General features: G+C 35.1%; 7 protein-coding genes across 7 annotated transcripts; 4 read left to right on the top strand and 3 right to left on the bottom strand.

Annotated features, from left to right (window-relative positions):
• Nucleotides 1-382: 382 nt before the first annotated feature.
• On the top strand, nucleotides 383-1,495 carry CBF1 (Cbf1p; the record flags this gene model as incomplete). Its single annotated transcript, XM_071054251.1, has 1 exon — nucleotides 383-1,495. One exon carries the CDS (start codon nucleotides 383-385, stop codon nucleotides 1,493-1,495), a length of 1,113 nt encoding a protein of 370 aa, XP_070908944.1.
• Nucleotides 1,496-2,198: 703 nt separating this feature from the next.
• Nucleotides 2,199-5,003, top strand: MNN14 (Mnn14p; the record flags this gene model as incomplete). The annotated part of the gene is made up of 1 exon (XM_071054250.1): nucleotides 2,199-5,003. One exon carries the CDS (start codon nucleotides 2,199-2,201, stop codon nucleotides 5,001-5,003), a length of 2,805 nt encoding a protein of 934 aa, XP_070908943.1.
• Nucleotides 5,004-5,133: 130 nt separating this feature from the next.
• NTA1 (amidase) lies at nucleotides 5,134-6,357 on the bottom strand (the record flags this gene model as incomplete). The annotated part of the gene is made up of 1 exon (XM_071054249.1): nucleotides 5,134-6,357. One exon carries the CDS (start codon nucleotides 6,355-6,357, stop codon nucleotides 5,134-5,136), a length of 1,224 nt encoding a protein of 407 aa, XP_070908942.1.
• A 1,255-nt stretch (nucleotides 6,358-7,612) lies between these two features.
• EUG1 (protein disulfide isomerase EUG1) lies at nucleotides 7,613-9,259 on the top strand (the record flags this gene model as incomplete). The annotated part of the gene is made up of 1 exon (XM_071054248.1): nucleotides 7,613-9,259. The coding sequence occupies one exon, from the start codon at nucleotides 7,613-7,615 to the stop codon at nucleotides 9,257-9,259; it is 1,647 nt and encodes a 548-aa protein (XP_070908941.1).
• Nucleotides 9,260-9,788: 529 nt separating this feature from the next.
• On the top strand, nucleotides 9,789-10,193 carry FPR2 (peptidylprolyl isomerase family protein FPR2; the record flags this gene model as incomplete). The annotated part of the gene is made up of 1 exon (XM_071054247.1): nucleotides 9,789-10,193. The coding sequence occupies one exon, from the start codon at nucleotides 9,789-9,791 to the stop codon at nucleotides 10,191-10,193; it is 405 nt and encodes a 134-aa protein (XP_070908940.1).
• Nucleotides 10,194-10,359: 166 nt separating this feature from the next.
• URC2 (Urc2p) lies at nucleotides 10,360-12,489 on the bottom strand (the record flags this gene model as incomplete). The annotated part of the gene is made up of 1 exon (XM_071054246.1): nucleotides 10,360-12,489. The coding sequence occupies one exon, from the start codon at nucleotides 12,487-12,489 to the stop codon at nucleotides 10,360-10,362; it is 2,130 nt and encodes a 709-aa protein (XP_070908939.1).
• Nucleotides 12,490-13,015: 526 nt separating this feature from the next.
• SPS2 (Sps2p) lies at nucleotides 13,016-14,386 on the bottom strand (the record flags this gene model as incomplete). Its single annotated transcript, XM_071054245.1, has 1 exon — nucleotides 13,016-14,386. The coding sequence occupies one exon, from the start codon at nucleotides 14,384-14,386 to the stop codon at nucleotides 13,016-13,018; it is 1,371 nt and encodes a 456-aa protein (XP_070908938.1).
• Between the last annotated feature and the right edge of the window lie 75 nt (nucleotides 14,387-14,461).

Genomic DNA, 14,461 nt, shown 5'->3' with positions numbered 1-14,461 from the left:
ATATATGTAGTTATATGTTTATATGTTTATATACAGTTATACGTATTAACACGTGATCTAATTCGTCTAAGAGTATAAATTGGGGGTGAAAACGGGAAGGATTAAATAAACAAAACAAAACAAAAAAGGCGGGTGGAGCAGGTGAAAAGGGTTTTCGTATTTGAAGTAATTGTTATTCCATTCCTCACGTGTTATATAATAGCAAGGTCACGTTGTTTTGAGTAAACAAAATAGTATATTGACTCGTTATAGTTTATTTGTAAAGGGTATTGGTACTAAAAGTTCTAGAAAGCTTTATTAAATTACCTAAAATAAGCACTAGTCAAATAGGGAGAGGCAAGAAACCCAGTTTGAAAAAGGATCAATATTGAACAATTTTGAAATGGATAACCGTAGTAAGAAGAGTAGACGCCATGAGGAAATGGAGGATGATCTCTTGGAGAAGCAATTGAAGGACTATGTTCATGGTTCTGACAAGGAGGAAGATGGTGAGGAGCAAGAGAGAGGTAGTGATCAAGGGGAAGAAGTTGATGAAGTTGATGTGGAAATGGAGAACCACAAGAAACGTAAACTTTCTTCACGTGGTCAAATATCGGATATTGATATTGCTGGCCCTGATGACGAAGAGGAAGCTGCCCATGAGAAGGTTGTTGAAGAGAAAGAGGATGTGGAGTATGAGCACGAGGAGGATATTGACGATGAGGACAAGGATGGGGACTACGAGCAAGAGGAGGATGCTGAGGTAGAGGACGAGGAAGAGAAGAAGACGACGACAACCTCTAATGGCGGTAGAAAGGCTGGTAGAGCCTCTTCTGGTGGTAAGAACGATGCTGAGGCCGCTGTTTCCACTATTAGGATCCATTACCAGGACTTATCTGGTAGTGCCAGACCAGACACCACGATTGATGTTTCGGATCCAGAGGATTTAATGGAACACTTGAGAAGTAAAGGTGAAGGCGATGACAAGAGACGCAGAGGCAGAATCACAAAGGTCACTGAAGAAACTATCCAAGACTGGAGAAAGATACGTAAGGAGTCTCACAAGGAGGTCGAGAGAAGACGTCGTGAGACCATCAACTTGGCCATTGACAACCTAAGGAAGTTGCTACCTAAGCCTGAATATAGCAAGGCTGGTATCCTAACTAGTGCCGCTGCTCTGATCAAAAAATTGAAGGAATCCGAGAGTAACCACATGAACAAGTGGGCTATCTCTCGTATTGTAGCTGAACAGACAAAGACTTCCTCAGAAAAAGCCCAAGAAAAGATGTCCGAGGCTCTTGACCAATCTTACAAGGAAATTATCAGATTGAGAAGTATTCTAGAAGAGAACAACATCAAATTCGAAGACAAATTTATAATACCTGAAGATGCTTTAACTGCCAAACCAGAAAAGAAGGAAGAAGAAGAAGAAGAAGAAGAAGAAGTAGCTAAGGAAGAAGAACCAGAAGTAGAAGGAGAAGGTAATGATGATGACGAGGAAGAGAAGGAAGAGTAAATTATTAATTGATATAACTAAATGATCAATTGATTCTACTTCTTATTTATTTCTCTATATCTTTCTCACCCACTATCAACAAAACAAAACAAAAACTAAAAAAAATAATATAATAACAATTTTGTCTTATGGCTAATTTAAATCAAATTCGGCAATAAATTATTACAAAATATTCTTTAAAGGATAACATCTCTCTTCTTAATTCTTTTTCTCTTTTCTCTTTTCCGTCTTAACATCTATATACTTAAACTCTAATTAGAGTTTTTTGTTGAATAAGGAAGACATTTATTTGTGTAACACTACCTTCAATAAGAAATAAATAAAATAAACTAAAATAAAATAAAATAAAATAAAATAAAATAAAATAAAGTAAAGTAAAATATAAATAAATTAAATGATTAGGACTACGTCATCGATATAATAGTCATTATACGATAGAGCACCTACTAATCGGCTCCGCCTTTTTTTCCTTACAATTGCCGGATCGGCTGCTATATGTGTCGGCTTTGGCTTACTACGTCTATTTCGTTGGGCAAGTGAATAAATATACTAAGCACAGTCATCATCACTAATATTAACAGCTAATCAATATCATAAAAATTAATCTCTAACACCTTCTAATACTTATTTAGATAAGGATTATCATATTGATTTTTTATTGAACTCTATTTGTTGGAAAAATATTGGTGTTCGGTATAACAGAATGATGGATTTGGAGGGAAGTCCTAGTTCAGCAATAGAAGAGAAGATGATGCGGCCGAAGTTAACGTCGCGGATGTTCAGGTTTCTTAGGTCATCTCTTGGGCGCAGCCGGCATTTTATTAAACGGTCATTGCTGTTAGGGTTATTAGTGCAGTTAGTCATGCTGATTCGTATTTACAATGATCCAGAGGCTGGTCACGCGAAATATATACACCAACTATTCACTCATAACACCAATGCGGTACGGTTGAAACCTACAGAAGTTTACAAAAAGCTTAATTATGACACTAGCATGACCTGGCCGGATGAATATACTTATAAAGGGAAACTATTGACAATATCTCACGGGCCTAACAAGGGTAACACGGTGGAGAGTATTAATGAACTTGAATTTTACGATAATGACCCACGGCTAGTTTGGACTGTCCTGCTAGACCATCTAATGAACATGACTCCAGATACTATCGATTTCTCATGGTATGACTGGACTGATTTCCATCAATATAATAATATTCTATCTCTGAGCGACGATGTGTTGGCTAAAATTAACTGTGATCTCATTTACTCAGCAACATTCGAAAAAGAACAACTGGAAGAGATCGAGGCTGAGATTGGTCAACATCTGTTTGAATCGGAAAGAGTCAAATATAATGAACAATTCTGGCTAAACAATATTAAGAAGACTTATGCAAGGAAACCGTTTGATTTAAATAATTTTTGTGCCAATAGAGAAACTAGGGAGAAATTTCAGCTACCTGTAGAGATAAAATCGATAAAGAAAGACATGAGACCTGAAAAATACACTATTCAAATGAGATCATATCTTTTAGAATCTCCAGAACACAATCCACTTTCTTTGACTATCTTGAATGAGGACAATTATGCTTTCCAGATACCAACAAACAGAGACACGAAACCACAAAATTTAATGCAATCTGGATTACTATCGCAATTTGTAGAAAGGGAAAATCCTGGTGATAATTTCTTATTCGATCATAACCAAGTCTTCAGTAAATTTATTAAAAACGACAAGAGTAATAACTATAGAGTAAATGTTGAAGGCAATGAAAAACATAAGTTAGACGAACTGCTTGTTGAATTAAAAGAGGATGACTTCTTGTTTAATCCATTCGATAAGATTAAGGACTTGGAGTCAAGAGATTACTCGAGTCTATCCATTCATCAGAAGCACTATCTAGATAGTCTAAGATATTCAGTGACACTGGATCCTATGGCACAGCCAAAATATTTCCAAGAATGTAGTGAACTCGTCAAAACATCCATTCCAGGAAATCATAGAGATTCTAAGTTCCTCGGATTGACTATTGATGTTCAGACTAACAATTACGAATACCAAACTAGATTAAATTCAATGATAAGGACTTTTTTGAAGTTCACTAGGGCTAATGGTCTCATAACATGGCTTTCGCATGGAACCTTATATGGTCATTTGTACAATGGACTTTCATTCCCTTGGGATGACGACTTTGATATGCAAATGCCCATCAGTCATTTAAATAAAATGGCTGAGTTCTTCAACCAATCATTAATTTTAGAGGATCCACGTGAAGGTAACGGAAGGTTCTTCTTGGATTTTAACTCTGCTATCACTGTTAGAAGTCATGGTAATGGTAACAATAATATAGATGCACGCTTTATTGATGTCGATACCGGTGTATATATAGATATTACTGGCCTAAGTGTTTCTTCAGAAACTGTTAGATCTACTATGAAAAGATATCTTAAAACTGATCTCAACCCAGAAGATATTAAAGGACCTATTAATTACGAGGACTATGAGCCGTTCAAGTTTGGTTTCAATAAAGAAAATATGAGTGAAATACAAGGGATGCTAAGAGATAGATCTCATTTTACAAAAGAACAAATGAAGGATTTGAAAGGATATCACGGAATTGGACTAAGGAGGCCGAAGGAACATGATATAAGAGTTGAAAAGGGGATGTCTGCTAAAGGGCGGTTCTTTCATCACTTGGAGAACAAATTGTACAATTGTAGAAATGGTCACTTTGTACAATTTGACGCATTAAACCCATTATATAATTCCATATTCCATGGAATTCCTGCACTAATCCCTAAGAAGCCTATTGAAATTCTTAATAACGAATACAAAGTTCCTGCTAACTTCCAATATCTGACATTCCAAGGTAAAGTTTTTTTACCTGGTCTGAGAACCTGGTTCACTTTTCCAGCTCTAAAGAATGTTATGAAGCTAGCAATGGACAATATTCTTCCTATCCCACTTGCAATTAACGAAATAATGGGACTTGATCATTATTTTGTTATCAAAGGGTTTGCCCAAACTAGTGCGTATGATATAATGGCCAGGCTTTATAACACGTTCGACGTAACTTCTTTCAGAGTTAAAGAATTAGAAATCATGTACGATCCAGATATTTCTTTTGATGAAATTGTAGACGCATTTAAATACTTCAGGGGAAAATATTCAAAAGGATTGAAAAATCCTTTTAAAGATCCATTACTCTTCCTGTATGAAAGAAATTTATTTAACACATTGGTAAAAGAGTATGAGCCAGGGTATAAAGAGGATATACTACAAAAAGTAACACAAAGCTATGTTATGGAAGTATGGCACTTGGTACAAAGTGTATTGGAAAAAACCTCATCTTTATTCATATTTGAAGATGGCAAGGGAAGAGCAAGGAATTTAAACTATGTCGGAATTAACTACGAAGCGGAACTATCTAACCAACAACTCCCTGTCTTTAGTAATGATAGTACGTTTATAGACCATTTAATTAACCATCGTTTAACACCTACGCATTAAATAGATTTTACGAATAATGTATAGACTTTTTTTATTTCGTATTGAACAAATAAATGCAGTGTAAGATTTGATCATTACTTAAGTTAGTAATAAACATGTAATAAACATGTATATATATATATATTTCATATTAAATATTTTTCTCAACATTGAAATCTATATCACGCATAATAAATCCTTCTCTTGCCTTACCAAGATTACCTAGTAGATCTACTGAAGTATTAGTCGAGTCTGTGTTATTGCTACCATCGACAGATTCTCCGTTGAACTTATACATTCCCGATGTTCCAGCAAAAATAGTAGAGCTATCTTCAACACCGCACCGATTTGAGATGACTAAAACTGCATTTTTGTTTTCAAATCCCCAGCGTTTCTCTGACATTACACCCATAAAGGACTTTCTCAGCGGCAGCAGCTTCTTTGCAAAACTCTGGAACCAGTCGTTACGTACCTCTAATGACAAAAATGGTAAAAATCGTAGGATCCAATAGTTTATATTCGACATGTCAGGTTTATCCAGTTCAATATATTGGGGATCAGACATTGTGCGATCGGTTATTTCTTGAGAAATCGGTGTAGTTTTGTTATCATTATCTGAGCATATTTGATAATCGCCTTGTGAGCCATAAACCGGAAGGCCTTGAGCTCTCAGCAGTGATTCAACATCTCCAGGTCCGAACTTATCTTCTTTACTGCTAAAACTTGTGATTGATCTGGAGTGAAGCCAAGCCATTGGACATATCATTAATTCAGTAGCCTTTTCGAGGTTATACGTGGCAAACTCCATCTCTTGGAAAGGTGCTTCAAATTTATAGGGACTGAGATCCATACAAATACCTATCGATGTTCGTAAACTAACATCTATGAGTTCGTTATTCTCAGAAGTATGACCTCTCCCTCTGAAATCAAGCGTAAATTGCTCAAACCCCTTAGGGTTCTCTTCACACCCCCATTGTTCATCAGTTTCATACAAGAAGGCCTTTCTGTAGTTGAAATGCACTGAACCATTTGGTGAGGTTACAAGTGCCGAGTTGTATAGAGCCTTACCATCACCAGTGATTTCTGGATACCCGATCACAGTATAGCAGTCGTACAGCTTAGATATTCTTTGAGCAAGTTCAAAACTTGGGCCCTCATTAAACCGAGAAACATATGGAAGAATATGAGCTCTATCGTGGAAATTATAACCTGTCAGGGCCAATTCAGGGAACACCACAAGGTCCGGCTTTCGCTGTTTGGCTAACTCGCTCAATTTTTCCAGCAGGACATTGACTCTACTGACAGTATCTTCAATATGTCCAATCTGAGAGTTTATCTGAAAGCTAACAACTCTCAAGTTAACTTTGACCTTCATTTTCCTTTCCTATAGTAAAGCAGCCTTTATAAAGAAAAAATAGTACTTTAAAGTATTAAAATACAAGCAGCAAAATCAAAAACCCTTCTCAAAAATCAGTCAAACAAATTAGTATTAAGATAAGAAGTACTTATAAGAAAGCACACATATAAGACAGTACTCTATTCTACCTCATTCACTTGTGAAAAAAAATTCAACAAAAAAACAACGAAATAATTACAAATAAAAATAAAGAAGGTACTATGTTTGATCCGGGATATAAGAGAACCTTCACTGACACACAGCTCGATGAGTCGATGATCAATGTCCCGATGCGTGATGAGCAACATGAAAACCAAGCAACGGTAGAGTCAAAACAAGCACAGACTCATAATCAAGAAACGGAAGTACAACAGTTACAGCAAGTGCAGCAAGTACAACAAGCACAAGTACCACCACAGAGAAGGAAGACCGATATACATATAAGGGACACAAGTCTCAGCTCACTTGTCAAGACAGCATCAAAACATCGCGATGCTCTAGAAGATCGAAACAAGAGAGTACAACAACAGAAGAAAGACCACAGGCAAAGGTACGGCTTCTAAATTATATATACCAGATCATATACAATAGAAACATAATACCACACATACACAAAATTGATAATATACCTATATATATATATAATCCTATTAATACTAGATCACAAGTAACGTATTACCATATGATATATATAACAATATACGTAAACGTATACAATTACCAAAGTACACCATATTTACGTACACAATGTTAAAGACACGTAGCAGCTTTAAAAAAATTTTTTTTTTTGGGTGGCAGGTGCTAATCTGAAATTTGTCAATTCTTCCACAGAAAAGGCCGTAGGAATGGCATTTTGTAAGTGGTTAAAAACGTAGGTGAAGGTTTGGAAGGTGTCTTTCGTATTTCTTCCCTTTGTTATTGCCTTAATCTCTTATGCTTTGAACATTCACTTTTTAGATTGAATACTCGATTACAGTTACAATTACACCTGAAGTTGTTTGAATTCAATTCTTTTTTATAAACACTATAGAAGTTAATACTTGTAAAAAGTGGTTTCTTTAGATTTTTTGCTTTCTGAGAATAAAAAAACCAGTTTAAGGGACTAAAAGCATATAGAATATACGATTCAATTGAGATATATAGAGAGAGAGACAGTAAGAAAGAAAGAAAGAAAGAGGTATAGAGAGACTAATATCAAGTAATAAGGTTATAAAATAAAGAAAGTATATTAATAATGGTTAGTTTGTCTTTTATTGCTGCAGCTGCAGGTGTTGCTGGTTTGACTTCTGCGCTGGATTTTCCTATCGCTGTTCCACCTCCTGATTCACCATTACAGTATGTAAACATATCTGAATTTGCTGGTGTTATCAAGGAGAACCCATTGGTTATGGTTGAGTTCTTTGCGCCATGGTGTCCTCACTCTAGGATGTTAATGCCTAGATTGAATAGCGTTGCCGACCGTCTAAAGGATTTGGAAATTCCTGTAGTTCAAGTAGACTGTTCTCAATATGGTGTGCTATGTGACCAACAAATGATCAAATTCTACCCAACTCTTAAGATCTACAAAAACCACCGTCTTAACGGTGCTGAAACATACCGTGGTAAGCAAACTGTTGATGAAATGTACGAATACTTGTCGAATTTGAAGATGAACCCAATCAGTACCATCAATTCCGAGAGTCAATTGCAAGAAATGTCACAAGATTCAGATCTTCCAATTGTTTACAACGCTGGTTTCCATGAAGCTGATGAAGCCCTAAAAAAGGTTGCCCTGGATCTTTCAGAACAGTTCCACTTTGTTAGCGACTCTAGAGAAATTAGTGCTCCACGTTTGGAAGTTCATTTCCCTTCTGAGAAGAGAATTGCTATATTGGAACACTCTGATGTTGTAGACGAGAAGAGAATTCGTGAATGGTTGATGATGGAGAAGTTGCCATTCTTCGCTAGCATTGGCCAAGAACAATTTAAGGACTACATGGCCACAAACTTACCAATTGGTTACTTTTTCTACGGTAATGAACAAGAATTGCAAAATAACACAGAATTCTTCACTGAGTTAGGTAAGAAGTACAGAGGCTCTATCAACTTCGCTGGTCTAGATGCCAATAAGTTTGGTGAACACATGAAGGTCCTAAACGTTAAGCCACAAATCCCAATGTTTGTTCTACACAACGTTAAGAACAACTTAAAATACACCATCAACCAATTGTCTGATGAAGAATATAAAAATTTGGATGCCCCAATGAAGTTGGACACTGAAGCCGTCACTCAGTTGATCAAGGATTTCAAAGCTGGCCAGGCTCAACCAATCGTTGTTTCTGAACCAATTCCAGAAAACCAGGAAAATGCCAAAATCGTCAAGTTAGTCGGTAAAACACACGACGAATTTGTGTACAACAACGACAAGGACGTTTTTGTTAAGTATTATGCCCCATGGTGTCAACACAGCAAGGCCTTCTCTGTTATCATGGAGAAACTTGCCGACACATTTGCTGCTGATCCAGAAACTAAGAGTAAGTTCGCTTTTGCTGAGGTTGACTCTACCGCTAATGACATTGTCTCTTTCCCAGTGGCTGACTACCCAACTTTGGCTCTTTACCCAGCAGGGTCTCAACCTGGATCACAGCCAATTGTTTTTGACGGTAGTAGAACCGAGGAGAACATTATAGAGTTCATAAAGATCAATAGCAAGAATCATATTGATGCTAAGGCTGTTGAAGCTCACATAAACGAAGCTAAGGAAAGGTCTAAGTCTGAGGCTGAGGCCAGCTCTAGATCCGAAGCCGAGAAGGCTGAAGCTGAGGCTAAATCTAAGGTCGAAGCTGAAAAGGTGCAAGAAGAAGTTGTTAAGGAAGAACAAAAAATTGAAGATGAATTGTAAATATGTTCGTTGTAATCTATTAAAATGATCAAAAAATTTTATCATGTAAGATGAAATGTGATAATTGTTTATATACTGAGCTTTCTGTCTGTTTACCTTTACTATTATCAGTAATGATAGTAGTTCTATTTTTTTAATTGTTAGACTTCCTTTTTCTTATTTTAATAAGAATAATGACTTATTGGGAATAAAGACTGAAAAGGTTTAGATACGCAAATAATATGAAATGTATTTATATAATAACCAATTTATTAAAATTTTAACGTGTACTTAGCTCGATATGAGAAATAGCTGTCACTAGTGGTTTTAAACATGATAAATTTATTGCACGGATACGACGTAAATCACTACGCACTAAATTGACGTTAATCCTTGATGATTTTGAACAATTTAGTCTTGACGTATTTAAAGGTAAGGCTAATTGAACCTCCCTATCAATTTAAATTATAAGGATATTTTTATCCTTTGCTTCATTTATTGGAAATTAATAATAGAAATACAAAAATAAACACATAAACTATTTACTATCATGCTAGCTAAATTTTGGATTCTCTTCACTTTATTTTTAGGTGTTTTAGCCTTGAAGGGTGAGAAAGAACTTGAATTTGACATTACAAAGAAGATTCCAATTGCCAAGTGTCAATTGAAGGCCCTTCCAGGTGACACCGTGTCGGTTCATTACACTGGTATGCTAGCCTCAAACGACAAGGTTTTTGACAGTAGTATTAAAAGAGGTGTCCCAATCGAGTTTCAATTGGGTGCAGGTCGTGTTATCCAAGGTTGGGAAAAGGGTATCGAAGGTATGTGTCTTGGTGAAAAGCGTACACTGTATATTCCTCCACACATGGCCTATGGTGCTCGTGGTATTCCAGGTGTCATTCCAGAAAACGCTGTATTGAAATTTGATGTCGAATTAGTCAAGGTTAAGAACTAAGTAATAGATAATTATTTAGATTAATTAAATCATTTTTTTTACTACCTCAATTTTTATTTACTAATTTCTTTTCATTAACTATTATATTCGTGTATATCATTAAGTTGTGAATTTTAGCGTTGCCAGCTAAATTTCAGTTCTCTATAAAGTTTTTACAATAGGACACTCAGCTATCATGAGACTTGTCTGGTGATTCGAATATTTGTTGTGTACTGGGCTTTAAATTATTGAAAAAACCTTTGAAAAAGTCCTCGAAAGAATCGTATTGATCTACATCTGGTATTTGTGTTACAACTGATATTCGGTCACTTGGAGTATTATTATTATTATTATTATTTGATTGTAGCGATACTATGGAAGATGCTGGAGAGGATGCTGACTTGTGTTGATGCTCTATCACAGAATTGTTTGCCTGATTTTTTTCCCTATTAACGAACCGTTTACTTGATTCGATGATTGACTTTATAATGGTTCCAACATTATCAGTTGCCTCGTTCATTTTTTCACCAATAGTGCTTAAATGCCAGTATACTCTTGTGCATTGACTCAATACATGCTGCCTTTCTGTTTGATCGAATAAATGAATGTAATCACAAAGGGATAAGCAGGCATATACTAATTCATATGTAGTAAAAATTGGAGCACCCTTGATTAGAGATGGTGGAAGTCTTAGAAAGCCCCTTAGTAGAGAAAATGCATGTTCCTTCATCGTGAATAAAATGTTATCACAAAATATAGGATTTCGATTAATGTCTATCTTATTATTTGACAGGAAAGATCTGCAGATCATGATATGGTAAAAGTCGTACGTGAACAATAGTACACCAGCACCGTCCTTTGTTAACAGTTCTTCCCAATCATTTAACCAAATATCCAGTTCCTCGAAAATTATAAGTTGTTTTTCATTTTCGTTGTCATTAACTGAATACTTTACCATATACTTATGTAAATAGTTCCTAAAGTCCATAAATATGGCATTCACAATCACATTCAAACTAATCTCACTAACTTTGATGTCATCGGCAAAATTTGCTTGTGGATATTTCACAACTAAATTATTGAATTCTTTTACTGCAGTATCTTGTTCCCATATCTGACCTGAGCTTATTGAATATTCCAAATGACATGCTGTTAAAGAGTTCAGTATTCTTAGGTGGTATAAGTCAGTCATGTCAAAAACTCCACCATTAACACGATCCTTAATTTCATAAAAATCGACTATATGCAAAAGACTATAAAGAGCAAAGTTCGTTAAAACAAGAGAATTATATTTCAGTTGTCTGTAACGCTTGGCCTTCCTCGAAATATTAAACATACTGCAATATAGAACTGCCTCGATATCATAGTCTGTAAGTTTCTCAAACATAGTCAAAGTATTGGTCAACAATCGTTCAACTAATGGATATAATATTTCTTGTTCCTTCGAATATTTTTCATTGTCTGCAAAACTCATAGCAATTATAGTAAATACACTAGTAATAAATAAATGTTTTCTAGCATATTCTTCATCTATCTCTTTTATTCCACCAGGGATGATCCAGAAATGTGACCTCATCAAGAATTCCTTCGATAACGAGTGGCATAAGGACTTATTTTGAATGTAGAAATTTTGAAAGTTTACTCTCGCAACAGCAGATGGACGCTGCTCTCTTTCAATCTTTGCCTCTTTAGTCTTTGGATCCTGTGGAAATAGTCTTTCGTCAAGGTCATTGATTAATTTTAAGGGTGGTTCTTTTATCCTATACCCATCATTTGAGGGTCTTACATTATCATACATTGCAGTAAATGGCAGGAGTTTACTAGTATCTCCCACGGATGGTAAAGCGGTTCGTTTCTGAAAATTAGGACTTTGTAATAAATTCAACACTAAATCAAGTTTGTGGTTAAGTTCATTATAATTACCTTCGATATTTCTTATTTTGCTTGTTAACTCTTCCGCACTTAATGTGAAGTTACTCTTGCTTTTATCCAGAGTGTTGTCATTTAGCAATGACTCTACCCCAATCTTTCTCAAAGCATCTATTTCCGCTTGTCTCTCGGCTGTTAACGAACACTCAAGACTCAAAACGTTGCAACGGTAGCATTTACCGATGGAAAGATTAAAATCACAACGAGTCTTGAATCGTCTACAAACATCGCAGCTGGATGTTTTCCTCTTCTTTCTCTTCGGTTTTTTTCCATCATCAGAAGACTTATAATCTTTATCCGCAGAATGCTGAGGTTTGTTTATCTTCGGCACATTCTCATCCTTTGAGGTCTGATCGGTGCTATTTATTTTCTCATTTTCTCCAGCCATTATGGAAATTAGTAAAGCCAAAAAACTGGAATTTGTCTTCACTTTTTACCTGTTCTTTTCTTACTGTATAATTAATTTCCTTAGCTACTTTTCAGTAAAATATCCACAACTTTCAAATAGTTGGTTGATTTCTAAGCTCTTAGTTTAAAATGAAGTCATTAGCATTACGAATATTTCATTACCTCATCGCATTATTTTTGATCCATCACACAATTTTTTTATTTTTTTTCATTTTTTTTTTCAGTAGTCAAGACCACGGTATACTACGAGGGTATCTGTGATTATATATATTTTGCAAAGAAAATATCGCACGGTACTTTAACATTCTCCGGGAGTAAAAATACACTACGGAAATACTCGATGCGCGTGCCTTTTTCAGGGTCCTGATTTAACTGCAATTTAAATTTTAATGTACGATAATTACCTACAGCCATTGTGCTTGATTTGTTTATATTTATTTATTTATGTAATTATATATTTCTAGATAAATATATAGTTATATTTCGCTACATCAGTATTATTTATTTTAAGAAACAAATAATATTAGAAGTGATAATATTAGACAGTTTGAAAGTGTGACTACACTCATGATTGTTTTCAAAGAGGCAGCTTTATTTGTTTGCTCGATGGTTTCTTTATCCTCAAGGTCATCTATATTATTTTCATGATCCGAAGTTTCCTCTATAGAACCGTCCTCATTTACTGTTATTAAACTTTTCTTATCTTTTGCAATACATTTTATATTACCGCCTCTAATGATAGCTTTTCCGTTTACCGGAGTGAACCATTTCTTGCAATTAAATTGATCTGAACTACTCTTAATATACGCGCTTCCTTTAACAAGTTTTAATTTCGGCATATCGGTTGAGTTAAAACTTCCATCAAAGTAGATTGCACCTCCAATTTGCTTCAAATTTGGGAAAAAATCTATGTTATCCAATTTCGTATTATTAGCTATCATTAGACCGCCATTGAGAGATTTCAGTCCTTCAAAATTAACACTATTCAAATTTGGATTGTCAATAATGCCTAACGTCCCATCGATCTTCTGTAGATTTGGTAAGTGCAACTCACTGAAGTAGTTATCAATAAACTCCATAGAGCTATTGACTTGGGTCAAATTAGGTAAAGAGATTTCTGATGCATCCCTCACTGTAATATTATCTACAGAGTATAATGAATTAAGTGTAATTACAAGTTCGTCAGCATTAGCATGAATAGTTAGTTGTTTTTTTACACTTATTAGATCGCTTTCAATCGTCTCCAGGAATCTATTATTATTAATATTAAAAATAGCTAATTCCTGAACATTTTTGAAAACATTGAGATCGGATATAGAAGAATCTGAAATTGTTAGATATTTAAGTCCATTCAATCTATTTCCAATGTCGATGTTATTCAAAACTGGTACGACTCTCCAGTTTATTGATCTAATCTTTCTTAAGGCGGGAAAATTGACAGTCACTAAAGACATAAGATTCATTAAGTGGAATTTATTTCCAATTTTTTCCAGATGTTCCCCATCAATTTTAAATATGTTCGGATTTGCTTCAACAATAATATCACCATTAATCTCACGAATATTTCCAAGGTCTACGACCCTTTCATTGTAACCTTTATTGATTATTAAGGAGCCTTGTAGAAATGTGCATTTCTTCTGGAGGTAGTATAGTTCCTCAGCTGAGTTGATGATAAAAGAATCATTTGAACATTTGTCTGAATTTTGTTCACCAATTGAGGTAATTTCATCCTCGATTACACTGATAGTTGAATTCTCTGTAACTAATTGAATGAAGGGCAAATGTTTTTTCCTGACAGCAAAGTTATTGAATTCGATAATATTACAAAAAATTGAAACTGCTTGGAATCCAAGCAATAAAAGTGGGAGTATAAACATATTTTATTTAGATTATTTGAAGTATTTTCTGGTTTGACTGTATTTAGAACTGCTTATGCGTTGCAACGGTTATCA

Source organism: Nakaseomyces bracarensis, assembly GCF_045282275.1.
Source record: "Nakaseomyces bracarensis strain CBM3 chromosome Unknown Scaff13_0, whole genome shotgun sequence".
NCBI classification, from domain to species: domain Eukaryota; kingdom Fungi; phylum Ascomycota; class Saccharomycetes; order Saccharomycetales; family Saccharomycetaceae; genus Nakaseomyces; species Nakaseomyces bracarensis.
The sequence above is the reverse complement of the archived record's forward strand: the minus strand, read 5'-3'. Positions and strand labels throughout refer to the sequence as shown.